General features: G+C 43.2%; 1 protein-coding gene across 3 annotated transcripts in view; it reads left to right on the top strand.

The window, feature by feature from the left end:
* Positions 1–25634, top strand: part of IL12RB2 (interleukin 12 receptor subunit beta 2) — an 87601-nt gene extending 61967 nt beyond the window's left edge. For 2 of the 3 annotated variants that reach the window (XM_061411647.1, XM_061411650.1), the window contains 6 exons: positions 4500–4598; positions 4689–4847; positions 11195–11332; positions 16301–16391; positions 18869–18968; positions 23987–25634. In XM_061411647.1, the coding sequence (XP_061267631.1) occupies positions 4500–4598; positions 4689–4847; positions 11195–11332; positions 16301–16391; positions 18869–18968; positions 23987–24526 (1127 nt within the window). In that variant the 3' untranslated portion in view covers positions 24527–25634. The remainder of the gene's footprint in view (positions 1–4499; positions 4599–4688; positions 4848–11194; positions 11333–16300; positions 16392–18868; positions 18969–23986) is intronic. The other variant, XM_061411648.1, reaches the window with a different exon arrangement.
* The last annotated feature ends 1825 nt before the right edge of the window (positions 25635–27459 follow it).

Raw genomic sequence — 27459 nt, 5'->3', positions numbered from 1 at the left:
TCCCTTACTTACCAATGAATGTTACCAAAGACCAATTAGTGGGAATTTCTTATTTTAATTTTCCCGAAGAGAAATGGTATTATTTGCATTCTAGAGTTAAGCTAGTTAGATGGTCACTTTTTTGAAAATCTTCCAGGATGAATTTCAACGAACAAGGCACGTGTGTCTGTGTGTGTCTGTGTGTCTGTGTGTGTGTGCACACACGCACATGTGCTGACACATTCAGAAGCTGAAGCTACAGTATTTTCCGCCTTCTATTTTTCTCCTACTAATTGTTATTCTACAATAAAGCAAAATCATCATAAGATTATTAATGAAAATCTAGGCCAGCAGATCACCCCAAATTATTTTTTTAATTTATTTTATTGACATATAGTTGCTTCACAATGTTGTGTTAGTTTCTACTAATAGCAAAGTGAATCAGCTATACATATATTTCTATATTACAGGAAACCTGAATGAACTCCTTGGCCAACCCAATATATACCCCTTCTTTTTTTTATTTCCTTCCCATTTAGGTTACCACAGAGCACTGAGAAGTATTCCCTTAAAATGTTGATAAATGTGTTTTCTGTATGGCAGTGATGTGTTAATTTAATGTGTTAAAAATGTCAGTGTGATTTTTAAAGTATAAGTTCAGCATAGTGATGAAAAGTTCTGCAGCCAGATTATCTGGATTTGAGTCCTGGCTCTGTCACTTATCAAAGTGTATGATCCAGGGCAAATTAACTTCTCTGTGCCTCAGTTTCCTTATCTGGAAAATGGGGGTAATATTGCCTACCTCACTGGGTTATTGTGAAGACTAATTGAAGGAGAAAACATTTTTAACAATACCTAAAACATTTTAAGTGCTCAATAATCTAGCTATCAGTATTATTATTATATGTGATGGAGCTAAGATTTTATAGGTTTTGAAGCTCTAAATCCCATAATATTTTCATTACACCATGACAACCATTATACCTGTCCAGGAGGATATACACATCCTGCTTAAGGAGGCAAGATTTTCACAGATGAAAAAAACAGAGCATGGTGCATGATACATGACCCAGTCCTTAACTGTGTGCCTCTTTTAGAGTCTGGCTACTCAGACTTCTAGTGGGTTGTGTTCAGTTTTAATCACGGTACTTAAAGAGAATGCTGCCTGGATACCCCCGTGAGCATCAGAGGAAGGTGAGCAAGCCTTTAGGGTCTAGAACTTTTAATGCGGAAAGCATTTAGTGTGTAGGAGAGTGTTCTAGATTGGGGTGGGAGGTGGTTGATGACTCTTGCTGGCTTCAATATGTATGTAAGAAAGGGTATGTGTCCTTTGTTGTCTGGAGAGCAGAATGAAGGCCCTCTGGATAAAAATTGTAAGAAGACAGATGTCAGCTCAATTTTGAGAAAGTACTTCCCTTACAGTTGATGGTCTCTAATAGGACAGTTGTTGCCCCTCAAGGCAGTGCATTCTCTGTCCCTAGAGTTGCTGAGGTGGAATCAGTGTTCCTTTAAGGGTGTGTGTGTGTGTGTGTGTGTGTGTGTGTGCATGCTCAGTCATGTCTGACTCTGTGACCCTGTGGACTCCCGCCAGGCTCCTCTGTCCACGGGATTCCCCCGGCAAGAATACTGCAGTGTGTTGCCCTTTCCTCCTCCAGGGGATCTTCCCGGCCCAGGGATCCAACCTGCGTCTCCTGGATCTCCTGCGCTGGCAGGCGTATTCTTTACCACTGAGCTAACTGGGAAGCCCTTTATGACTGTTATGTCCATCAAATCAGACGAAACAGTAGATACTGAACTCTAAACTGCTATATAATTATAAACACTTATTATATTAGGATTTACCCCTTTGGGATAGTTTGAACTATACAGTCCCTACAGATCTTTCTTTTTAGAAATTCTATTAATTCTATACACAGTGCCTAAAATAAATGACAAGAGAGAATTTTTTCCATACTTAAGAAACTAAAATGTTCTTAAGCACTTCAGACATATTCATTTGAATAAAAGCAATCATACTGGATGAGATTAACTATTAATTCAAGTCATTCTCCTACCTGAAAACACTTGATTAACTGTGAGTTTGTTTTGACGTAACAGTCGCTAAGAGTCGAACACGACTGAGTGGTTCACTTTCACTTCACTTTTAGAAATGAACACTTAAAACTTACCTAATTCATACTTATCATGAATTCAAAGTTACCCTCTCCAGTCAGTAAGATAACTCATTGCCATAAGATCCTTACCAGTTTTTTCCCAGCATCTAGCTGGGGCAGAGTTGGGTGCTTTGGAATGGGCTACAGTGAAGTTCAACTCCTGGATTATAAGTTGGTGGGGTCTAGGCTAGAGACTGTCAGTCCTGTCTTGTCTAGGTGAAAACAGTTCTGACCTTATTATATAACCACTCCTTTTACAGATAACGTAGACATCATGGTGTCTAGAAAACCTTCCCTCATGCCTACCTATTGGGACTCATCTTCTGTATGCTCCCATCATACTTCCTCTATGATTGCCTCTCATTGCTGATCATTTAGTGTTTGCCTTCTCCCAGACTTAACAGGTGAAATTAGCTTTCTGTGAAAACCACTTGAGAGACAGTTTATGAATAGGGAGACAGAACCTTTGCCTAGGAGTGCCAGGTGTGTGTGCATGCATGGGAGTCTTCAGAAATAAGCCTGGAACTCAGGGCCAGACTCTAAAAAGAAATGAAAATGTTAAGAGTATGGGCTTCATCCACCAGCAGCAAAGGCTAAGGAATTTCTGAGGTGGGGAGCAGACAGTGATTAGGGTGTGTTCGTGCCGGAGACCCAAGAGAGGCAGGTTTGATCCCTGAGCCGGGAAGATCCCCTGGAGTAGGCAATGGCAACCCACTCCAACATTCTTGACTGGAAAATTCCATGGACAGAGGAGCCTCCAGTCTGCAGTCCATGGGGTTGCAGAGTCAGACATGACTGACTGAGCACACATATACACACAAGTAAGAATTAGCCGGGAAAACAGGAGGAGTTCTTAAGGTCAGAATTGGGGAACAAGCTTGCTCGGGCTCTACTCTTCATAAAAAAGAGTCAGCTAAGTTATGGAGCCACATTTTCTTCCCTCCTCCACATGTTAGTCACTCAGTTGTGTCGGACTCTTTGTGACCCCCTGGACTATAGCCCACTAGGCTGCTCTGTCAATGGGATTCTCCAGGCAAGAATACTGGAATGGATTGCCATGACCACTTCCACGGGATCTTCCCAACCCAGGACTGAACCCCAGTCTCCTGCATTGCAGGTAGACTCTTTACCATCGGAGCCACAAGCGAAGCCTGCCCTCCTCCACTAGGGGCAGGCTATTCACAAGAAGCCCAAAGTTTCTGATGCCGCAGTTCCCAAGGCCTCTGCCCTGAACTCACACCTTGCATGGCAAAATGCAACGAAACCATTTGCCTAATGTGCTCATCTGGAACTCCCACCTGGCACTGTGGTTGATAGGTCCCTTCCAGAACTAGCAACAGAGCTGCCAGGCACCAGCCCCTCCCAAATGAAGCAATTCCATATTCCATGTTGCCCTTTGGATTTCTGGGTCTGGATGCCACCCACAAAGCATCTTTAGATGACAGGGCTAAGCTGATTGCAGCCTTGTTCTACTTCACTTGACTCATGAATACAATTTGGAACTTGCCCATGGCATGAGTTTTTATCTCCTCATGGACAGTAGTAGTTGCACATTTGGGCTTTATGTACTGCCTACTTGCTGGAATATTTAAGGGATAATGGATTTTTATAGAAAACACACAATGTAGTAAATTATTCTGTGATATAAAATTCCTCTTCCCAAAAAGAAAATGTAAAACCCTAATCAACTGTCAGTGTAGGGGACCCGACCTACCTATGGCAGGGCATTGAACAATGTGGGAAAGAGTCCTTCCTCTGCCCATGTGAGACTACAGTTAGTTACCTAACAGAAGTAATCTTTTTCCTTTAAATTTTCATTGGGAGTTTAAAGATAAGTCACGGGCAGTATCTATGACAGGGGCCTTTTCTTTACAGGAAATTGACATTTGAGATTCATGGAAATAAGGAGTTTGGGCAGGGGAGAGTGCCAATAAACCTTATGGCTGACAGAAAACTGCAAAGTGTAGCACTTTAAAAGATAGGAAGGAGTATTAGCATCCCCAGGTATCTTCCCAGTCTTCCAAGCTGTGAGGCAACTGAGACCTGAGTGGAACATGGCGGGGAGACTGGGGGCTGGCAGGGCGGGGCAAAGGGGTAGATTACACTGAGCGGCACCCTGATTAGTCACACCAGAATGTGTCACCTACACTGCCCTGTCAGATCATGATAAGTATCTGGGGAATCAGAAGAGCCATTCAAGTGCTGTGCCTACAAAACATCACCCTTACTTTGCTGTAAACAGCAAATAATTTATTTGTAGAAGTCGAAGGTTTTCCTTAAAAGTGAGTTTTGTTTCAGAAGCTGTCTGTGTGGTTTTGTTTAAACCCTTGTTTGAACTGGAATAGCCTCTGTCTTTATGTCTTGCAGAAAACATAAAACCCTACATCTGTTATGAAATCCGAGTGCATGCACTTGCAGGGGACCAGGGAGGGTGCAACTCCACCCGGGGTAACTCCCAGCACAAAGGTGAGTCTTGGGCTCTTTCGTCCAATTGTGCTCTAGTTCAATGGTTTGGATTTGGAGGGTGACAAAAGCCTCCTATGTTCTACTTCACAGCACCACTGAGTGGCCCCCACATTAATGCCATCTCAGAGGAAAAGGGGAGCGTTTTAATTTCATGGGATGAAATTCCAGCCCGGGAGCAAATGGGCTGCATCCTCCACTACAGGATATATTGGAAGGAACGGGACTCCAACTCCCAGCCTCAGCTTTGTGGTATGTGTGAGAGACAAAGGCAACAGGGCCTTTCTTGTTTAGGTGTTGGGAAAACACAAGCTGTGCAAGTGCTGGCACTGTACCTAGGACTTAGTAGGTGCTCAATAAATATGTGTAAAGTTAATTGAATGAAGAAAAGTAAAAGACATCTAAACACACACACACTCACAGTTACTGAATATGTGTTACATGCCAAGCAATGGAAGAAATAAAGTTAATGAATGAGGCTCTTAAGGAGCTCACTTATATGGGAACAGCATTTCAAAAAGCAATAAAGGCACTTGGATATCATTATATAGACCCTTGAGGTTTGTGGGGAATGCGTTTGGAAAACCTTTGAATCCCCACACTTGCAAATACCATCATAGCATGTTATTTTCTCCTTAAATGGATAAAATACAATTTAAGTAACTCCTTATGACCCATAATTATGCAATAATACTAAAGCAATTAAATTCTGGCTAGAGTATTATCTCAAGTGATTTCGTCACTCATTCACTGAGCAGCTCCAAATCACTTGCCAGATTTAATGTTTTAATCTTTGATTTATGCAGTTTTGTTTTATTTTTCCTGGCTTGAACCTCCCTTTCGTATTTATAGGCAGCCAGAGTTCTTTCAGGAGCATGTATCATAAAGAAGCAACCATTTTATTCCTTAGTAAGAATTATTGGGTTCAAGAAGAATGTAACAAAGCCGACCTGCCATATAGGTGCCAGAGTGCTGCCTGCAGAGTGGTTTTTACCTGGCAAACTTGAGGAACTGGTCCTCTCTCTTGACCTTAGATCTGCAGTATTGCTTTTCTAAAAGTTATGACTTTTAAAGCTAATTATTTTTTATTATATAAGTAATACTTATATATGGTAAAACCATTCAAATAGTTCAGAAAGATATAAAGTGGGAATTATCCTTTCCTCTATACTTAGGCTGTTAGTAGTTCTTCATGTGTTCTTCCAGAAGAAAATGCAATGCGTATACCAGCATACATTTGGGATAACCATCTGTATTCTGATCTGTACCTTACTTTGCCTCTCACTAGCAACTAAACTGGAGAAGGCAATGGCACCCCACTCCAGTGCTCTTGCCTGGAAAATCCCATGGAAGGAGGAGCCTGGTAGGCTGCAGTCCATGGGGTCACTAAGAGTCGGACACAACTGAGCGACTTCACTTTCATGCATTGGAGCAGGAACTGGCAACCCACTCCAGTGTTCTTGCCTGGAGAATCCCAGGGATGGGGAGCCTGGTGGGCTGCTGTCTATGGGGTCGCACAGAGTCGGACACGACTGAATCGACTTAGCAGCAGCAGCAACTAAACAACAAAAAACATCAATCCATAGTGAGATCTTTCCACATCAGTCCATGTGGACTTGTCTCATTCTTCTTTTTAACAGTTCTATAGTGTTCCACTATGAGACCTTACAACAATCTGCTTAATAATCCACAGTTTCTAAATGCAGCATATCACTGAACGTAGCTGCTCCCCACTGTCAGGGTTAGTCAGTTCTGAAATGTGCCCCCAGTGGTGCTTCATCAATTGATGCAATCCTGGGCCATTTGGAATGCTTCATGTGACATTTGCTCCCTCTTAAATGTTAATTTTTATAGAATTTAAACTGAGATGTCTATTTATAACAGATCAACATGGTTAGATAGTTCTAAAATCTGTTCTTGTAGATGTTGAAGAAATTACCTACCTTATTTGCAAAAAATCTGATGAATCTGAAGTCTGTGTAATGGTATTTTAAAATAAGTTTAAAAGGAAGAAGGTGCAGATTCAAACCCTATTTTGTACCAGTTTAGATAGTTTCCCTCTTAGCACTTACAGATGAATAAGACCTGTTCCCTATCTTCAGAGAGCTCACAGTTTACCCAGGGTGATGGAAAACTACACACAAGTGATGTAAATTCTTTAATCAAGGACTGACAACTACCTGTTGCATTTGGCAACCAGAAATTGTTGGCGAATCCACAGGTGCAGTTTCTAGAGAGTGGTAGGAGGCAGTAGGTTGGGGAGGAGAGAGAAAGAAACCAGAAAGGCTTGACAACAGCAAAAGGAGCATGGAGTTCCCAGGTTGTCGTAGGTGTCTTCTGGCCTGGCCCCTGACAGCACAAGCAGGGTTCAGTAAGAGCACTTCACCCGGCCTGGACTGGTTGGGAGAGAGGCGTAGCGCTGGGGCGGGGCTTCCCCAGGCAGTTCCAGCACACTGCCACTCCTCTGGAAGCGTGTGGGTACTGCCATGCGCACTGCTCTACAGGCACACACCCTCTGCTTATTATTACTTGGCTGTTTTTGCCAACATGAAGACAGAAGCCATGATTATTAGTTCATCATTGTTTCCCCCTTACTTGCAGTACAGCCAGGCATCCAGTAGGTGTTTAATAAGAACAGTATTTTTTGAGTAACAAATGGGTGAATACTGCCTTGCACTTTGTTAAATCAATGCAGATGATTAGATCAAAGCTAATTTCTAGTAACCATGCAACTGTTTTGCCTGGTGTGCTTCCCTTGTGGCTCTGTGGTAAAGAATCTGCCTGCCAATGCAGGAGACTTGGGTTCAATCCCTGGGTTGGGGATCCCCCTGGAGAAGGAAATGGCAACCCATTCCAGTATTCTTGCCTGGAGAATCCCGTGGACAGAGGAGCCGAGTGGGCTACATTCCACAGGGTCACAAAAGAGTCAGACAGAACTTAGTGACTAAACAACAACAGTTTTGCCTGGTACCACTTGACCTTCTTACTGGCCATGTTTCAGATAACTGGCAACCATTAGCCTCTAAACTGGTGCCTTTCTCATTTAACCACCATCAGCCTAAAGTTTCAGACCTAAGGACTGAATGGCCTCCTTTATCTCTGCCAGGTCACAGCCCAGATGAGGCAGCAGAACCAGTATTTCCTGCATGACTTCTTTCTCTCATTACTCAACTCAACCTATTTGCCAACCAGATTGCTGACACCATCACTCTCCTCCCTGCTCCTCCCATAACTTCTGTTTTTATTCTTCAAATATATACAATATATGCACGTGTGTGTGTGTGTGTGTATGTAAACATTTTTGGCCCAGAAAACTATTCAAACACCTTCCCTTGTGTTCCAATGTCTCATTTGACTCCCTGATGCTCACCATGCATGCTTTGCTGCAGCAAGATGAGCAGAAAGTCTCTCTCAAATTATTTTTTTAGTCCCCTGCCTTGGGAATGAGATACAATTTAGTTTAATCATATAGCTGAAGTCTGTGCAAGCAATTTCATCAGGTTGAAGTAGGGTTAGGAATTTTCCACGTGGTACTTTTTCTCAAAAGGATGGAAAATATAGGAATTGCACTGATAGTTACAGCTGTTAAATGATCTGCTGAGGCCTTAGCTCCTTTGGGCAGAGTGAACGCAATAATACAGGGCTCCATCTTGCTGGTCACCCATAGTAAGCAGGGGTGTGGGAGTGTCATGGGGTCTGTTATCCCTACTAGTAATAGACGGTGAACTCGTTGAGGCATACTCTGTGTCTTAGTGTCTTGTATGCATAATAAATATGTCTGACTGTTGAAGTAAATTCAGCAAGCAGGGGGAAAATCTAACTTGCCCTAGGATTTGTGTGTGCTCAGTCAGTCAGTCTTTGTGGCCACGTGGACTGTAGCCCACCAGGCTCCTTTGTCTATGGAATTTTCTAGGCAAGAATACTGGAGTGGGTTGCCATTTCCTTCTCCAGGGGATCTTCCCAACCCAGGGATCAAACTGGCATCTCCTGCATTCGCAGGTGGATTCTTTACCACTGTACCACCTGGGAAGCCCCACCCTGGGATTTGTAAGCCCATAAATGATGTTGAGGCACACAGTGCTGAGTTCTGGTTTCCACTTTGATCACCAGCACATGGACAAGTCTGCTGAGCAAGTAAACTACACCTGTAGAAGCTCCAGCCTTAATTTTACAGTTCCCCTCAGTTTTTGAGAGCTCACTCTGAAACTCACACCCGGCAGATCCCTGGAGGAGGAGACTGCCTGTTTACTAAATGCTACCGACATTCATGTTTCTTGGAGGAGAAAAACAGCATCAACACATTGCTCAAAAACCAAATCTTCCCTGCTAAGAACCTGCAGGGGCGTTGAAAATATAAAGAACTGACAATCTAGGCTTAAACTACCAAAATAAATCTAAGTACTATTGCTCTCATTTTTTAGATTTTATGTCAAATTGAAGCAGATCAAAGATTAAATCCACCAAGACCAATACCCAGAACTTATCAAAAAAAAAAAAAAAGGAAATCAGAATTAATAAATGTAACTTAAATGTCTATTTCATTAATTGATAAATGCACAAATTTCTAGGAAATAGAATTTCTTGAAAATTCTATTGAAAACAATTTGTGCATTTAATTTCCTCCCCAGGAGTTCTCAAATATACCTGATAAATGTCAGAAACATTATCAGATCAGATCAGTCGCTCAGTCGTGTCCAACTCTTTGCAATCCCATGAATCGCAGCACGCCAGGCCTCCCTGTCCATCACCAACTCCCGGAGTTCACTCAGACTCATGTCCATCGAGTCGGTGATGCCATCCAGACATCTCATCCTCTGTCGTCCCCTTCTCCTCCTGCCCCCAATCCCTCCCAGCATCAGAGTCTTTTCCAATGAGTCAACTCTTCGCACGAGGTGGCCAAAGTACTGGAGTTTCAGCTTCAGCATCATTCCTTCCAAAGAAATCCCAGGGCTGATCTCCTTCAGAAGGGACTGGTTGGATCTCTTTGCAGTCCAAGGGACTCTCAAGAGTCTTCTCCAACACCACAGTTCAAACACATCAATTCTTTGGCGCTCAACCTTCTTCACAGTCCAACTCTCACATCCATACATGACCACCGGAAAAACCATAGCCTTGACTAGATGAACCTTTGTTGACAAAGTAATGTCTCTGCTTTTGAATATGCTATCTAGGTTGGTCATAACTTTCCTTCCAAGGAGTAAGTATCTTTTAATTTCATGGCTGCAGTCACCATCTGCAGTGATTTTGGAGCCCAGAAAAATAAAGTCTGACACTGTTTCCACTGTTTCCCCATCTATTTCCCATGAAGTGATGGGACCAGATGCCATGATCTTCGTTTTCTGAATGTTGAGCTTTAAGCCAACTTTTTCACTCTCCACTTTCACTTTCATCAAGAGGCTTTTGAGTTTGTCTTCACTTTCTGCCATAAGGGTGGTGTCATCTGCATATCTGAGGTTATTGATATTTCTCCCGGCAATCTTGATTCCAGCTTGTGTTTCTTCTAGCCCAGCGTTTCTCATGATGTACTCTGCATAGAAGTTAAATAAACAGGGTGACAATATACAGCCTTGACGTACTCCTTTTCCTATTTGGAAGCAGTCTATTGTTCCATGTCCAGTTCTAACTGTTGCTTCCTGACCTGCATACAAATTTCTCAAGAGGCAGATCAGGTGGTCTGGTATTCCCATCTCTTTCAGAATTTTCCACAGTTTATTGTGATCCACACAGTCAAAGGCTTTGGCATAGTCAATAAAGCAGAAATAGATGTTTTTCTGGAACTCTCTTGCTTTTTCCATGATCCAGCAGATGTTGGCAGTTTGATCTCTGGTTCCTCTGCCTTTTCTAAAACCAGCTTGCACATCAGGAAGTTCACGGTTCACATATTGCTGAAGCCTGGCTTGGAGAATTTTGAGCATTACTTTACTAGCGTGTGAGATGAGTGCAATTGTGCAGTAGTTTGAGCATTCTTTGGCGTTGCCTTTCTTTGGGATTGGAATGAAAACTGACCTTTTCCAGTCCTGTGGCCACTGCTGAGTTTTCCATATTTGCTGGAATATTGAGTGCAGCACTTTCACAGCATCATCTTTCAGGATTTGGAATAGCTCAACTGGAATTCTGTCACCTCCACTAGCTTTGTTCATAGTGATGCTTTCTAAGGCCCACTTGACTTCACATTCCAGGATGTCTGGCTCTAGGTCAGTGATCACACCATCATGATTATCTGGGTCATGAAGCTCTCTTTTGTACAGTTCTTCTGTGTATTCTTGCCATCTCTTCTTAATTATAGGAAATAAAAGGAATTACTACAGCTAAATAATTTCAAAAGCAAAATAATACACATTCTTTGAAAATATTTTTATCACAGAAAAAATTAATATACTGTGTATATTCTTTTAATATACTGTGACATGGGGCCTTCATAAATGATAGTGTCTAGGGTCTTTTAAAGTTTTAAGTACCAATGAATTAGGACTATTTTAAAATAGCAATGTGCTTTTCTTTTTCAATTTAAATAAAGCACTAACAAATAAATACGAATAAAAGCCCACATTCAAGTATCTCCTTTAATGTATGCCTTCCCTCCTTTATATTCCTTTCAGAAATTCCCTATAGGATCTCCCCAAATTCACATCCCATAGACAGCCTGCAGCCCAGAGTGACATATGTTCTGTGGATGACAGCTCTGACAGCTGCTGGTGAAAGCCCCCAAGGAAATGAAAGAGAATTTTGTCTGCAAGGTAAGAACCACCCTTACAGAGGGCCAGTCCACTGGATTCCTCCATAGGAGTATACCCCCATTATGTGATAAGGAGATTATCAGACTTTCTTTAGTTTATTAATTATTTGCTTGCCGCTACACCCTTGTGTTTGCCATGTCCTCTAAGCAGAGTGCCCTACCATTTCATTATCTGCTTGGAGACAGTCTCTACTCAGTTTTCAAAACTTAGCAAAAATGTTGCCTCCTCCAGAAAGTCTTCCTAAATGCGCATCCGTATTTTCTTCATAATGCGCTACGCTTGACCCCTATTCAAAACTCTGAATCCAACAGGCAGGAACTAGTGTCTATCACTTATTATCAAGGTCTGGAACACCACCCAGCACATAGTACTTGTCCTCTGATTATCTGTTCAATGAAAGATGAGCATAATCCCAACAAGGATACAGCTCTTGCCTATTGTCCAACTCTTTGCAACTCCTTGAAGTGCAGCACCCCAGGCTTCCCTGTCCTTCACTATCTCCCTGAGTTTGCTCAAACTCATTTCTATTGAATCCATGATGCTATCCAACCATCTCATCCTCTGTTGCCCTTTTCTCCTCCTGCCCTCAATCTTTCCCAGCATTGGGGTCTTTTCCAATGAGTAGGCTCTTTGCATCAGCAAAGTGTTGAAGCTTCGGCTTCAGCATCAGTCCTTCCAATGAATATTCAGGGTTGATTTCCTTTAGAATTGACTGCTTTTATTTCCTTGCAGTCCGAGGGACTCTCCAGAGTCTTCTCCAACACCACAGTTCAGAACCATCAATTCTTTGGCAGCCATCTTTATGGTACAACTCTCACATCCATACATGACTGGAAAAACCATAGCTTCGACAATATGGACCTTTGTCAGCAAAGTGATATCTCTGCTTTTTAATATGCTGTATAGGTTTGTCATAGCTTTTCTTCCAAGGAGCAAGCATCTTTTAATTCCATGGGTGAGGTCACCATCCACAGTGATTTGGAGCCCAAGAAAATAAAATCTGTCACTGCCTCCACTTTTCCCCCTTCTGTTTGCCATGAAGTCATGGGACTGGATGCCATGATCTTACTTTTTTAACAACTTTTGCATATCAGATAGTTATCATGCTCAAGGCACTGTGTTAAGCACTTTGTAACTGTATTTTGTGTGTGGGAAACTTTGCACAATAACCAAGTAGCTTAAACAACAGAGATTAATTTCCTCACAGTTCAGGAGGCTGCAAGTCTGAGAACAAGGTGTCAGCAGAGTTGGCTTCTTTTGAGAGCTGTGAGAGAATCTGTCCCACAGCTCTTATCTCACATCTGGGGCCAATCTCTGGCTCCTGGTTCCTCTGACTTTTCTAAAACCAGCTTGAACATCTGGAAGTTATGGTTCATGTACTGTTGAAGCCTGGCTTGGAGAATTTTGAGCATTACTTTACTAGCATATGAGATGAGTGCAACTGTGCAGTAGTTTGCACATTCTTTGGCTTTGCCTTTCTTTGGGATTGGAATGAATCCTTTTCCAGTCCTGTGGCCACTGCTGAGTTTTCCAAATTTGCCAGCATATTGGGTGCAGCACTTTCACAGCATCATCTTTTAGGATTTGAAATAGCTTAACTGGAATTCCATCACCTCCACTAGCTTTGTTCGTAGTGATGCTTCCTACTTGACTTCACATAGGATGTCTGGCTCTAGGTGAGTGATCATACCATCATGATTATCTGGGTCGTGAAGATCATTTTCGTCTAGTTCCAAATAGGGAAAGGAGCACATCAAGGCCGTATATTGTCACCCTGTTTATTTAACTTAAACGCAGAGTATATAAGGAGAAATGCTGGGCTGGATGAAGCACAAGCTGGAATCAAGATTGCCAGGAGAAATATCAATAACCTCAGATATGCAGATGACACCACCCTTATGGCAGAAAGGAAAGAAGAACTAAAGAGCCTCTTGATGAAAGTGAAGTGAAGTGAGTGAGTGAAGAAGAGAGTGAAAAAGTTGACTTAAAGCTCAGCATTCAGAAAACTAAGATCATGGCATCTGGTCCCATCACTTCATGGCAAATAGATGGGGAAGCAGTGGAAACAGTGACAGACTTTATTTTGGTGGGCTCCAAAATCACTGCAGATGGTGACTGCAGCCATTAAATTAAAAGACACTTACTCCTTGGAAGAAAAGTTATGACCAACCTAGACAGCATATTAAAAAGCAGAGACATTATTTTGCCAACAAATGTCTCTCTAGTCAAGGCTGTGGTTTTTCCAATAGTCATGTATGGATGTGAGAGTTGGACTATAAAGAAAGCTGAATGACAAAGAATTGATTCTTTTAAACTGTGGTGTTGGAGAAGACTCTTGAGAGTCCCTTGGACTGCAAGGAGATCCAATCAGCCCATCCTAAAGGAAATCAGTCCTGAATATTCATTGGAAGGACTGATGCTGAGCTGAAACGCCAACACTTTGGCCACCTGATGTGAAGAACTGACTCATCTGAAAAGACCTTGATGAAAGCTTGAGGGCAGGAGAAGGGGATGACAGAGGATGAGATGGTTGGATGGAATCACCAATTCAATGGACATGAGTTTGAATAAATTCTGGGAGTTGGTGATGGACAGGGAGGCCTGGCGTGCTGCAGTCCACAGGGTCACAAAGAGCTGGACACAACTGAGCAACTGAACTGAATTGAACTAAACTACTCCAGTCCGACCTTATCTTAACTAATAGCCTTTGCAATGACCCTATTTCCAAATAAGGTCACTTTTTGAGGAATTGGAAGTTAAAACTTCCACATATGAATTTCAGGGTGGGAGGACACGATCCAACCCATGTGACACATACTTTCACTCATTTGATCCTGACTGCAGCTGTGTCACATGCCTATAGCAGGCACACTGCCAGGCACTCCATAGGAAATGAATGCAGGAATGAGGGCCTAGGGCATCTTTTCATAGGTATGAGGTACAGAGCGATGACCCAGGGTCATAGAGGTGGCAAGTGCCAGAACTACAAATCAGACTCAGATTTAAGTTAAATTTGAATATGTGACGAAGTGGCCCAGCTAACATGGGTTTCTCTCCTAGCAGCTAAGTTACACTGTTCTCTCTGGCAGTGCCTTTTACATCTGCTCCAAGCATAAAACAAGCTATTCTTGTTTGTGACAAGGACTACCAAGTTAATCATTCAGGACCCTATGCTAGATACTTCTCCACTGGGAAAACTGACAACTCATCTCCCAGCACTCCCATGAAAGACAACTTGTGAGCAGTTAATTGGATTAAGGACTCAGCATCTTTCTGCTTCTGGTACTCCAGACTTGTCCCATCTGCCCAGAAAGCAAAGCAGATGCTAAAGAAATGCCAGGCTGTGCCAGTTGTGTGGGGTGGTAACAAGGCTGCCAGCATTAATTCCCCTGTTCAGCCCTGGGAACAACACTTCTCACGGGAGTAGCAGGTCTCTGGCCGCCAGTGCCCCCTGCACACCCTCCCCACCCCTAACCTGTTCTTCACTCTCTCAGAAGAAGAATCTTTCTACAAGATCCCTGTTGCTGACATTCTACCTCCTGTGGCAACCCATCCATGTTTCCCAAGGGCTTTCAAGCTAGAATTCAAACTGCTTTGTTACCAGTCGCTGCATGACCTGGTCCCGTTCACCTGTCGAGCTCCATCCTCTGCCACAAACTCATCATTTGTACTAGAAAGCAAAACCAGACTATCTGTGGTTGCTGAAGCACTCTCTGCTTCCTCCTTCCATGCCTAGTCTGCTAGTCTGTCTGCACTTCCCTAGCTTGTCCGCATAGCTGACTTCTAGGCATCCAGCTCTAAACTTTTGACATCCTGCCCTTGGGGAAACCTTCCTGAGCTGCTCATGAAACCATTTCCCATTTTGTTTTCTGCAACAGGGCCTCATATATGCTGTTTTTACATGTATCCCATGGCATCATGGTTTACTGTTCATGTTTATACATCTGTCATCTGGACTATCTTCATGACTTCTTGCAAAGCCCATGGCCTATTCATCTGTGTATTCCAGCATTTAACCTGTCCTGTTACTTGGTTTATACTGAATAAATGTTGCATAAATTAATAGAAAATCCCAATACATAGTGAAATATTGTTTAGAGGAAGGAATCAGAACAATTTCAAAGACCCAAGTTAGAAGGCTTATTCAGTGGCTTGGTAAAATTAATAGCTACCATTTCTTGAGGCCTTCTATGTTCAGATAAATGGCTCTGTGCTTTAAATACATCATCTCTAATGTTCACAACAACCTGTAAGGTAGATTTTATCATTCACCATTTATAGATCAATTATCTGAGGTCCACACATCAGCCAGTGGCAGAGCCAGGACCAGACTCCAGGGCTTCCAGGTCACAGCCAGAGCTTTGTATACCACACTCCCTTTCCCTCTGCCCCTAGTAGAGGAAGGAGCCCTTGTAGGATTGGAGCTCCTCTGTTAGAACCATAGAATTGGCCCCTTTGTACCCTTTCTCCCTAACTGAATGGGCAAAAGTGAGTCAGCCTTGTTCCTGAGTCCAGCTACGCAGGAGCTGTAAAGCCCAGGGAGTTCACACAACTGTCAGTATTTATTTATTTACTCATTTACTTAGCTATGCTGGGTCCTAATGACAGCATGCAAGATCTTTAGTTGTGGCATGTGAACTCTTAGTTGCAGCATGTGGGATCTAGTACCCTGAAGAGTGATCGAACCTGGGCCCCCTGCATTGGAAGCACGGAGTCTCCGAGCCACTGGACCACTGGGGAGATCCCACAGTCAGTATTTAGAAATGTTCACTGAGGACATTTCTAAACTCATTCTAAACTCAGTCACAGGGTTTGCTCACTTTTTGCTGCTGCTGCTAAGTCACTTCAGTCATGTCCAACTCTGTGCGACCCCATAGACGGCAGCCCAACAGGCTCCCCCATCCCTGGGACTCTCCAGGCAAGAACACTGGAGTGGGTTGCCATTGCCTTCTCCACTTTTTGCTGCAGGCAAAGCTAATTGGAGCACATTTGTGGCACCAAGTATCTGCATGGCTGTCATCATGGTGGGCGTTCTCTCAATGCGTTGCTTCCGACAAAAGTAAGTTCATTACACCTGCCAACTTTGGTAAAAGTTGTTTGTTTGTTTTTTTCATATAATAGCTGGTGCTGCTATGGGTCAAAAAAAAAATGGTTTTCTCATACATTGCTGGTAGCAGACTAAGTATATTCAGCTTTTTAGAGTGACAGTATATGTTTAACTTTTTAAAATATTAAACCTTTCCCCTAACAATTCTAACTAGAAATTTATTCTGAGTATATCATAGGTATATACAGATATTTAGTGGCAAACAGGTTCACTGAAGTATTATTCATAAAAGGAGAACAATTGGAAGCAAACTAAATGCCTGACAACATGGAATTGGATAAATAAATCACAATATATTTTATGCCGTATAGCATACTATGCATTCATTAAAGATGTAGAAGAAAAGTATGAATCATATGAATATTTGCTATATGGCATTTTAAAAAGCAGGTTGTAAAACAAAATGTACTTTCATTTAAAAAAAAATAGTGCATGTACACATGCACACAGACATGTGAGATGTATTAGTGAGCATTAGATTTGGTTGTATATAACTTAAAAAGCCAAAATAGTATGACAGATGAGCTAAGCTTCTCACTCAGGTAAAGGAAGTAAACTCAGGTAACGACTGGTGTAGGAGCTCCCTGGTCATCAGGGACCTAGGCTCCTTTCTCTGCTGCACTGTCCCGACCTTGGCTTCTCTCCTCATGGCCCTCATGAGGCCCTCATGAAGTTCACCTCAGGGCCCAGTGGCTGCAGGGACTGTGGCCGTCGGACCTGCATTCTACAGCTCCAGGGAGAAGGACGTGCCCGTACCTACCTCTTCAGGAGTCTTCATGCGAAGAAGTCACACGTGACACTTTTTGTTACATCTCATTGGCCAGAAGTTGATGAGGCAAGAGATGCTTAAAACTGTGACCTTTTAGCTGGGCTCCTTGTTGTCCCAGTAAATCAGGGTCCCCTTCCAAGAAAGAGGGGAAAACGTGTACTGGATGGCAGTTAATATACTCCTCCCCAAGCATATACACTAAAACATTAATGGTGGTTATAACGGGGATAGAATCATAGGTGATCTTAGTTCTGTTTAACTATAGTTTCTAAAATTTCTTTAAACATGTACCACTTGGTATGGAGAATTTTTTAAATGAATTAGTTATTCAATAGTTTTCTTCAGATGTTGTGTAAAGTAGGAGAAGAGGTCAAAGTAAAACTACAGTAGAAAAGTCATTTTCTACTGGCCATTGAACTTGTTTGAAAGGCTTTCCATTTATTAAAGCCCTCTCATATGTGATACATATTTCAAAGCAGAGCTCTTTTTAGGTAGACTTTGAAAAAGTTGAACTCAAAGAGTCAACTAGAATCCCATGCATCCTCCTGAGGGAAATAGTATCAGTTAGGGTGGAGGCATCTGCTGTTAAAACATAAATAAATAAAAGAACCTCCAAATATAGTGGCTTTAATAAAATAGCTTATTTTTCTCCCATATAATTCTAAGGTGTGTCATCTGATTGGTCATCAGCTCTGCTCCACACAGCCACTTAGGGATCCAGTTGTCTTCCATTTTATTGGCCCACAATCCTTTGGGTACTTTCCTCATCTGCATGATCTATACTAGGTCACAGGAACCTTTGCTCACATTTCTTTGGGGGGAAAAAAACCTACTCACATGGCCTCATCTCATTTCAAAGGGCTAAATACATCGCAGCAGCTCACTTTTCTTATTAAACAAAGTTTATTAAAGCCACATCTTTAAAACTGCTTCATATTGCTCTTGAATTTAAAAAAAAAAAAAGGCAAAATATTTAAGTCATGTGCATGCAAGAAACACTTTTTGGATTTTTTTTCTTCCACATCATAAACTCATCTTAAAGTATCTTCAAAAACCCAGAGATGTGGAAAGAAATAAAAGACCTTCTGATCACCAAATACAACTACTGTTGGATATTTCCATATGGTATTTTTTTCTTGGCTTTTTTTTTTTTTTAAGCTTGGTTATGTCCAAGCTGTTTATGCCACTTGTATCCTGTTTTACTCTTTATTTACTTTTAGCAAAACAGTTTATTTCCCATTACAAGCTCTTTATAAACATTCTAATTTACTAAATAGTAATCTCCCCAAGGGTATTAACCATGTCCTCTTATTTGCTGTTTTATCCACGCAGCATGTGGCACTGTGCTGGTCATGCATTAGGGATTCAGTCAGTGTCTGTTGAATGAGTACTTGGCTGCTCAGTGATAGCTAAACATCATACTGAGGGAAAGTTCCATAGTTTATTTAGCAAACCCTAAGTGGTTGTGGCACCAGCTTTATCATCTGTCCAGACTTCATAGAAAACTAGTCCAGCCTTAGGTGAGGCAACATCTTTCTCCTGCAGTATTTACATTTTATTCATTTGCATAATCTTGCACTGAAATCACCTCACTAAGAACCTGTGTTCCCATGCCACTGTGTGCACACTTAACCAGATGCCATGTTGTCTTTACCTGCAGGGTATTTGTTCTCCTTTTGGCCCTCAGACCTCAGTGGTGTAGCAAAGAAATTCCAGATCCAGCAAACAGCACTTGGGCCAAGAAATATCCTATTGTGGAGGTAAGGTGTAAAGCCGTGGTGGCCAGTTGATGGGGTTCTAAGTCTCCCATTGTAGCTACAGGGAAACCTAGGTGCTTAGATCCTGTGAATAAGCTGCTTATCATACCAGGTTACCAGCTGAGTCATCACCCCCACGCATAGTAATTTTCTGAAGCTTATGTGTGCATGCTCATTCAGTCGTGTCCAACTTTCTGCAACTCCATGGACTGCAGCCTGCCAGGCTCCTCTGTCCATGAGATTTTCTAGGCAGGAATGTTGGAAATTTCCTACTCCGGGGAATCTTTCCAACCCAGGGATCGAACCACATCTCCTGCATTGTCAGGAGGATTCTTTTATCACTGAGCCACCTGGAAAGCCCCTGAAGCTTATGACCAAGACTAAAAACTCAAAGCTTTCCATTCCTATCTGTGCATTATGTTCCCTTCCTCACCTCAGCTTACTTCAAAAAAAGATTTAAAAAGCAAGTGTATTTGGTGAGCGTTGGCTCATCCAAATTCAAGAGCACTGAAGCTTTTACGGCGATGCTCCCAGTCCTTTGTGAGCTCAGAACAGATAGAGCCCAGACTATTTTGGTCTTGGCAGGAAGCCAGTAAGTCATTCCATTGTGCAAGGAAAAGGTTTTAAGGCAGGAGAGGTTGCTCAGCTAGCACAGGAGACTGCTGGGAGTAGAGGACATGCAGGGACCTGCTGCCACACAGTCCCAGGAGGGAAAGCAGCTCACAGCGGGTGAGAGGTCTCTGGCCAAGGACCTTGAAGTTGAAGGCATCTGAATGCGGAGCCAGAATATGCACTGAAGGGGAATAAAGGGGAACGGGTGGCGGGGGGGGGCGGGTATGTTCTTTCCATCACCTGGGGCCTTAGCAGCCCCACACTCTCACGTCTTAGAGCCCGGTTCCTCTAAGACTCTTCCTCTTCAGTCACCCATGCATTCTCTCATCCACACCCTTTCTCAGACCAAAAGACAGTGGTACCAGCTGCTCCTCAGGGAAAGAGCTGGTCCCAGTTATGTCTGCCTCAGTCGGAATTTAAGTCACCACAGTTTAATGCCTTTGAAATAAGGCCACCTCTGCCACGTACTATGTCAGTGATCCTTGAGGAGCTTGTCCGATGACATGAGCCCTAGTTTCATCCTCCATAAAATAGGAGTTGACAATATCTCTCATATATATTGTTGTGAAGACTAAATCAGATGCCATATAAAGCACATGGATCATATAAGGCAAAGATCATTCATTTTCTTCCCAGGAAGATTTATTCTTGAAGCCTTCTTTCTTTGTTGAGGAGTTTTGTCCCTGTTAAGTTACAGTAGCAAGAACAGTATAATAATAACAATATATGTATGTATGCATGTATATGATGTATATTTGAGTATTTATGATATATAATTATATAGTATATTATGATATGTAACAATATTACACAACAATATGTTTACATATAAAATATAATGTACATTCTCTATGCCAGGCACTGTAAAAAAATTTTCATGTATTAACATCTAACCTGTACAACAGCTTTATGAGATTATAATGTTATCGTCCCCATTTCTCAAATAAGGAAGCTGAGGCACAGAGGACTCAGTAACTTGTCCAGTAAAAAAATTTTCATGTATTAACATCTAACCTGTACAACAGCTTTATGAGGTTATAATGTTATCATCCCCATTTCTCAAATAAGGAAGCTGAGGCACAGAGGACTCAGTAACTTGTCCAGTGTTAGTCGACTAGTAGGTGGATCCTGGGTTCACATATAAGTAGGATGTGCTGTCTGCCATTATACTTTTAAATGTTCTAAAAGATCTTCAGCACAGGGTGAGGGAGGTGTTGCCAGCAGTCAGAGCTTCTGAGCTGAAAAGACTAACTCAAGAGGTGTTCCCACACTGGACCCTCACTTGGAGGCAATATTGTAATGACCTATGGAAATGTACTCAATAAGGATGCCATTGCTAGTATTAGAGGGGATTCAGGTACCAGGAGTTGAATAAGCTGAGCTCTAAGGTCTCTCTCTTCCAATGCTGAGATGCCATAGTCCCATGTCCTGAAGGCCTGAAATAGCACAGTGGGGAGCAGCTCTGGGTCAGTCACGGACACCTGGCTCCCACGCTGGCGGCTTTGGTGTCATGGTCTCTATTTGCCACTGCCTGGGTGTGAGGGGACACAGAGGCATACAGAGCCACTGAAGAGCCCATAAAAAGCTTAGAAGAGGTGCTGAGATAAACAAAGGGTTAGAGAAAGTAACACAGGGAAACAATAACAGAAATTGCCACACACATGCCCGAAGTTGTACACTATGAGTATTTTCATTGCAGCGTTATAAATAGAAGCCAAGCATTACCTAATGTAACCTGCCGCCAGGGGGCCAGGTTAAACATTTGGGTATATCTGTACAGTAAGAGGTTATGAAACTACTAAAAACAAAACTGAGATCTGCTGCTGCCGCTGCTGCTGCTAAGTCGCTTCAGTCACGTCCGACTCTGTGCGACCCCAGAGATGGCAGCCCACCAGGCTCCCCTGTCCCTGGGATTCTCCAGGCAAGAACACTGGAGTGGGTTGCCATTTCCTTCTCCATGTATCTAAATCTCTTGTATATTTAAAGGTGAAAAAAAGCAGTTTGTATTAATTGTCTAAAGTGGATTCTCATTTGTATAAAAGGAAGGTGATTATACACACACATACATACACACACTCTCTCCAACATGTGCACAGGATATTTCTGGAAGCCTAAATATGAAACTGGTAGTGGTGGTTGTCTTTGGGGAGGCGGTTGAAGGCATGAAGGCCACTTAATTTTTATTACAAATTCTCTTTGAACAGAAAAAAAAAATTTACAAGACTATGTCCCTATATTTCTTTTGCAAAAAAAAAACACAAACAAACCAATAAATTGGAAAATTAAAAAAAAAAACAAAAAACATGCCATCGGCTTGTGGCAGCCTCAGAACCCCATGTCACCAAACCCTTGCAGGGGTAGACTATTTTTAAAGGCCCAAACCGCTCTCCTGGTGACAGGCTGGGACAGACATCAGAAACTATAGTCTTTCACCTCCAACAAAATGTGCTTTGAGTTATCAGACTTTACATTCCCCTGAAAGTGAAAGTATCAGTTGCTTAGTCATGTCTGACCCTTTGCAACCCCATGGACTGTAGCCTGTCCATGGGGTTCTCCAGGCAAGAATACTAGAATGGATTGCCATGCCCTTCTCCAGGGGATATTCCCCACCCAGGGATTGAACCCAGGTTTCCTGCATTGCAGGCGGATTCTTTACCATCTGAGCCACCAGGGAAGCCTCCTACCATTTCTTAAAATGTGGTCAAAAAGACATGGTCTTAAAACTCAAGAGGAAAAGGCCCAAGCATAAAGGGAATACTGGGATGTTATCCATTTTGAGCTTGTAAAAGCTTAAAATAGTTCCTATGATATACCTGAGTTATTACTGGTCCAAGAGGCCTTGCCCCAGGACTTGTCAGCCAGGGGACCTGCTTTGTAAAAGTTCTGAGGTACAGCCTCTGTTGGTACTGCCAGAACTGTCAAAAGGCAGAGCCTTGCCTTATGAATACAAAGTGATCCTCACTCTCTGTGATCCTTCCATAGCGGTGGTTACAGTGTTTTGGCAGCTGCCAGCCATGTTCCAAGCCAGACCAATGTGCCAGGGCTAGTTTGCTTAGCGATAGGAAAAGAGCAGACTCTGGAAAGAAAAGTACACACCTACCCAATGGCTGCTCAGGGCCCGTTGTAGAAGTCTCCCTTGAGACAGCATTGTTACTCACTTTGGGGACACTTGCCATGCTCGAGGCAAGGGAAGGGACATCAGTGACCAGTATAGATCATACCATTCTCACACAGCTTGGCATCTTACAGATAAGTGATTCAAAGGCCAGAGAGGTGTATTGAGTTTTCCCAAGCTGTAGATTCTCAGAGCTGGGATTAGACCTCAGGATTTGCCCTAGACAAAGGCTTTTTTTTATTATCCTCCTCCTATAAGATCTGGTCCCTGCTTGCAGCTGACAGACATGTTTTGGCGTGGGGGCGAGGGTGGGGTATGCCTTTTTTTTTTTTTTTAGTAACAGTATAAAGCATCTTGTGCCAAGAACCCAACAGCTGGCTTCTTCGCTGTTGTAGGAATCCAGTGTGGGGAACAGTCATAGGGGCTTCCTGAAAGTGGGCTTTGGAGCTCTGCTTCAGAAAAATCAAGCAGGCAGCATAAAAGAAAGTTTCAGGTTTGGGGAGAGCCCAATAATGCCTATAAAAAGAAATGTTAATAGAGTGCTTAAACTTGGACTCAGGAATCAGTAGTAAGCTTGGAAAGGAGATGTAACCAACTAGATGTTGAGAAAGAGCAAGAAGAGTAACAGACAAAATTAGCTATAGTGAGGAAAGGATGAAAACTTCTTCCAAATAAGTTATTCCAGAGGAGTCTTAAGAGCAGAACTGACAAGGATATTACCCTGCCAAAAACCTTTCAGCAGTTGTATCGAAGCCCGAACTCTTAAGTATCCCTTAAAAGTCTCTTCATCATGTGACCTCCTTCTCTTTCTAAAGCCTTAGTGTGCCTGTCCTAAGAAAGAACTAGCAGCTTCCAGAGTAGACCAATCCTCCTTGCCCCACCAGCTCCTTACCTGGGAAAAACTATACACCTCTCAGGATTCAGCTCTAGTGTCGTCCTTTTAAAGTCTTCCATGCCTCCTCCCCAGACAGATGCAAGCTCAGCCTTTCCTCTGCACCCACTGTGCCTTCTATGCTAGAGGAAAAGCAGCTGGTGCAGTTTGACTCACCAGAAACAGCCTAGCTGACGGCTGAGTGGGATAGTGACTCACTCACTGCTGGGGGCTGAGAGGAGTCCACAGCTCGCCAACAATGTTAACTGCCTCTCTTACCTCCCAAAGTTAAGGGCCCACAGTGTTCTGCCTTGAGCTGACTAGGTAGTGCAGGCTGTGGGGCCTTTTGGAACCCTGAACAAGTTGGTTGTCAAGGCTACTTACTCAACATAGCCATATGAGTCTCTTCTTTCCCTTTCTCAGGAAAAGACACAGCTGGCCTTGGATAGGCTCCTGACAGACTGGCCCACTCCTGAAGAACCTGAGCCGCTGGTTATCAACGAAGTCCTTTGTCGAGTGACACCAGTCTTCAGACCTCCCCATCACTGCAGCTGGTCAGAAAAGGGACAAGGAGTCCGAGGGCACTATACCTCTGAGGAAGACACAGGGTACAGTGCCTCAAGCCCACCACCTCCAAGGGCTCCCACAGCAGAGACAGGACAAGGGGTGGATCTATACAAGGTTCTAGGAAGCAAGGGCCCTGACTCAAAGCCGGGGAACCCAGCCAGCCCCTTGACCATCCTCCCAGTGGACTACCTTCCTACCCATGATGGCTACTTACCCTCCAACATGGATTATCTCCCTTCACATGAGGCTCCCATAACTGATCCTCTGGAAGAACTGCCTCAACACATCTCTCTTTCCATTTTCCCCTCAAGTTCCCTTCGCCCACTCACCTTCTCCTGTGGTGAGAAGTTGACTCTGGACCAGTTAAAGATGGGGTGTGGCTCCCTCATGCTCTGAGTGGCAAAACTTGAAGTTTGGAAAGCTGATGTACCTCCAACCGGCAAGGCATGTCCTGTCTACCCAGCCACCTGCTCCAGTGGTCATTACCTGTGGGTGCTCCCGTCAGATCTGGGTGCAGCTAGAGGGCAGGTAAGCCAGCTCAGGGTGAATCTCAGGAACTGAGAGTTGGCTATAATCAAATCCAGATACCTCATCTTGCATTCTGCAGAGCCTTAAGATTACATCCTTTGCTGTGTGGACCTAGACATTCCAATCTGGGTTCTTGCAACTTTCTTGTCTATGTTGTCCAGAAAGGGGAAAGGCAAGAGTAGAAACCAAAACTCTTACTAGCAATGGCAAACAGTGCAGAGGACCATTCATTCAACAACCATTTATAGTTGACCTTGAATAATATCTGTTTGAACTGTATGGGTCCACCTATATGCATATTTTTAAAAATAATAAATTCTACAGTACTACATGATCCATTGTTGGATGCTGAGCCACAGATCAGATCAGATCAGATCAGTCGCTCAGTCCTGTCCAACTCCTCGCAACCCCATGAATTGCAGCACGCCAGGCCTCCCTGTCCATCACCAACTCCCGGAGTTCACTCAGACTCACGTCCATCGAGTCAGTGATGCCATCCAGACATCTCATCCTCTGCCGTCCCCCTCTCCTCCTGCCCCCAATCCCTCCCAGCATCAGAGTCTTTTCCAATGAGTCAAATCTTCGCATGAGGTGGCCAAAGTACTGGAGTTTCAGCTTTAGCATCATTCCTTCCAAAGAAATCCCAGGGCTGATCTCCTTCAGAATGGACTGGTTGGATCTCCTTGCAGTCCAAGGGACTCTCAAGAGTCTTCTCCAACACCACAGTTCAAAAGCATCAATTCTTCGGCACTCAGCCTTCTTCACAGTCCAACTCTCACATCCATACATGACCACAGGAAAAACCATAGCCTTGACTAGACGGACCTTTGTTGGCAAAGTAATGTCTCTGCTTTTGAATATGCTATCTAGGTTGGTCATAACTTTCCTTCCAAGGAGTAAGCGTCTTTTAATTTCATGGCTGCAATCACCATCTGCAGTGATTTTGGAGCCCAGAAAAATAAAGTCTGACACTGTTTCCACTGTTTCCCCATCTATTTCCCATGAAGTGGTGGGACCGGATGCCATGATATTCATTTTCTGAATGTTGAACTTTAAGCCAAATTTTTCACTCTCCACTTTCACTTTCATCAAGAGGCTTTTTAGTTCCTCTTCACTTTCTGCTATAAGAGTGGTGTCATCTGCATATCTGAGGTTATTGATATTTCTCCTGGCAATCTTGATTCCAGCTTGTGTTTCTTCCAGTCTAGCGTTTACAGGCGGCCAACTAAAAGTTATATGCAGGTTTTCAACTGCACAGGGGAGTCGATGCCCCTAATCATCACACTGTTTAAGGGTCAACTGTATATAAAGTTGCTACTATAGACCACATCTATGTCTAGATCAGTATGTCCCATCGGCCTGAGATACAAATGTTCTGCTAGGTCATGTTTAACTTTTCACCCATGCCTCCTGCCATTCCAGACTAACATAGCTAGTCCTCCCAGGCTTTATTTGAAAAGCTTAAGCTTCTTCCTTATGTATCTATTCTACTCTGCTTAACTGCTGGGTAGCACCCCACTGCGTGGTTCCTTGCATCTCTGCAGCTTCAGCACTGGCTTGTCTGCACCCAAGCTGTGGAGCCCCTTGTTTGACTATTTCAATAGGTCATGACAGACAAAGCTGCCACCTCAGCAGCAGTCCAAATTGTCACCTCTTGAGAGTAAGAACCAACTTTTATTTCTTGCAATACCTGCTGTTCCTATATTTGCTTTCTTTTGATTACTTAATAGCCATTTTAGCCACTCTTCCTCTCCCGCTTCAACACACAGGTCCCGGTCTCCTTTTTAACCACCCACACCTTTTCCCTTGGAGAAGGAAATGGCAACTTACTCCAGTATTCTTGCCTGGAGAATCCCATGGACAGAGGAGCCTGGCGGGCTACAGTCCATGGGGTCACAGAGAGTCAGACATGACTTAGCAACAAAACCACCACCACTACCTTTTCCCTCCCCTTAAAGCCCCAGGTGGTACTGCAGTCCTCAATTGTTTTCTTAAAAGAAAAGTCTCCTTCTAAGGATGCAGAAGCCTCCTCAGCACTCCCCTTGTACAATGCACTTTTTCTCTACTGGACTGTAAGTAACCTGAAGGCAGGGATCACAGCAATCTGATTCTCCAGCACCATGCCTGGTCCACAGTGCTGGAGAATCAGATTGATAGAGTAGGTTATCAATATAAAGTAAGAGATGTCTCCTGCCACCACCTCCACCTTGTTCTTCTGTTCTAGAAGGCAGTCCAGCTATGCCTGCTTCCTCTTTATTGAGACAATTGCATTTTCTTGTAATCCTCTTCATTCTCAACCCCAATTCTACCCTACCATTGACTGACAGCACTACTGCAATACATGTTGCTGTTTAGTTGTGTCTGACTCTCTGCCACCCCATGGACTGTTACTCACCAGGCTCCTCTGTCCATGGAATCTCCCAGGCAGAAATACTGAAGTGGGCTGCATTTCCTCGTCCAGGGCACCTTCCCGACCCAGGGATCGAACTCATGTCTCCTGCAAGTCTCCTTCATTGCAGGTGGATTGTTTACTGCTAAGCTACCAAAAACATATTTGAGCATGCCTTTGGCTGCTCACTCTGGCAGATAAATGCCCTCTTTCTGTAAATGACAGGATAGGTAACCTCATTCTGCCCTTGCTCCAAATAGTTTTTATAATCTTCCTTCCTGGCCACACACAAGTAAAATTCCTAGATCAGATTAACTCATTTACCAAGCCTAGTAGAGCTCACCAATATTCATATAGCCAGGCTTTCATTCCTCAGGAAAATTAGCAATACTTTAAATCCTCACTCCTGATA

This window comes from Bos javanicus, chromosome 3 (assembly GCF_032452875.1).
Source record: "Bos javanicus breed banteng chromosome 3, ARS-OSU_banteng_1.0, whole genome shotgun sequence".
NCBI lineage: Eukaryota > Metazoa > Chordata > Mammalia > Artiodactyla > Bovidae > Bos > Bos javanicus.
Note: the sequence above shows the minus strand (reverse complement) of the source record. Positions and strands in the feature narration are given on the sequence as shown.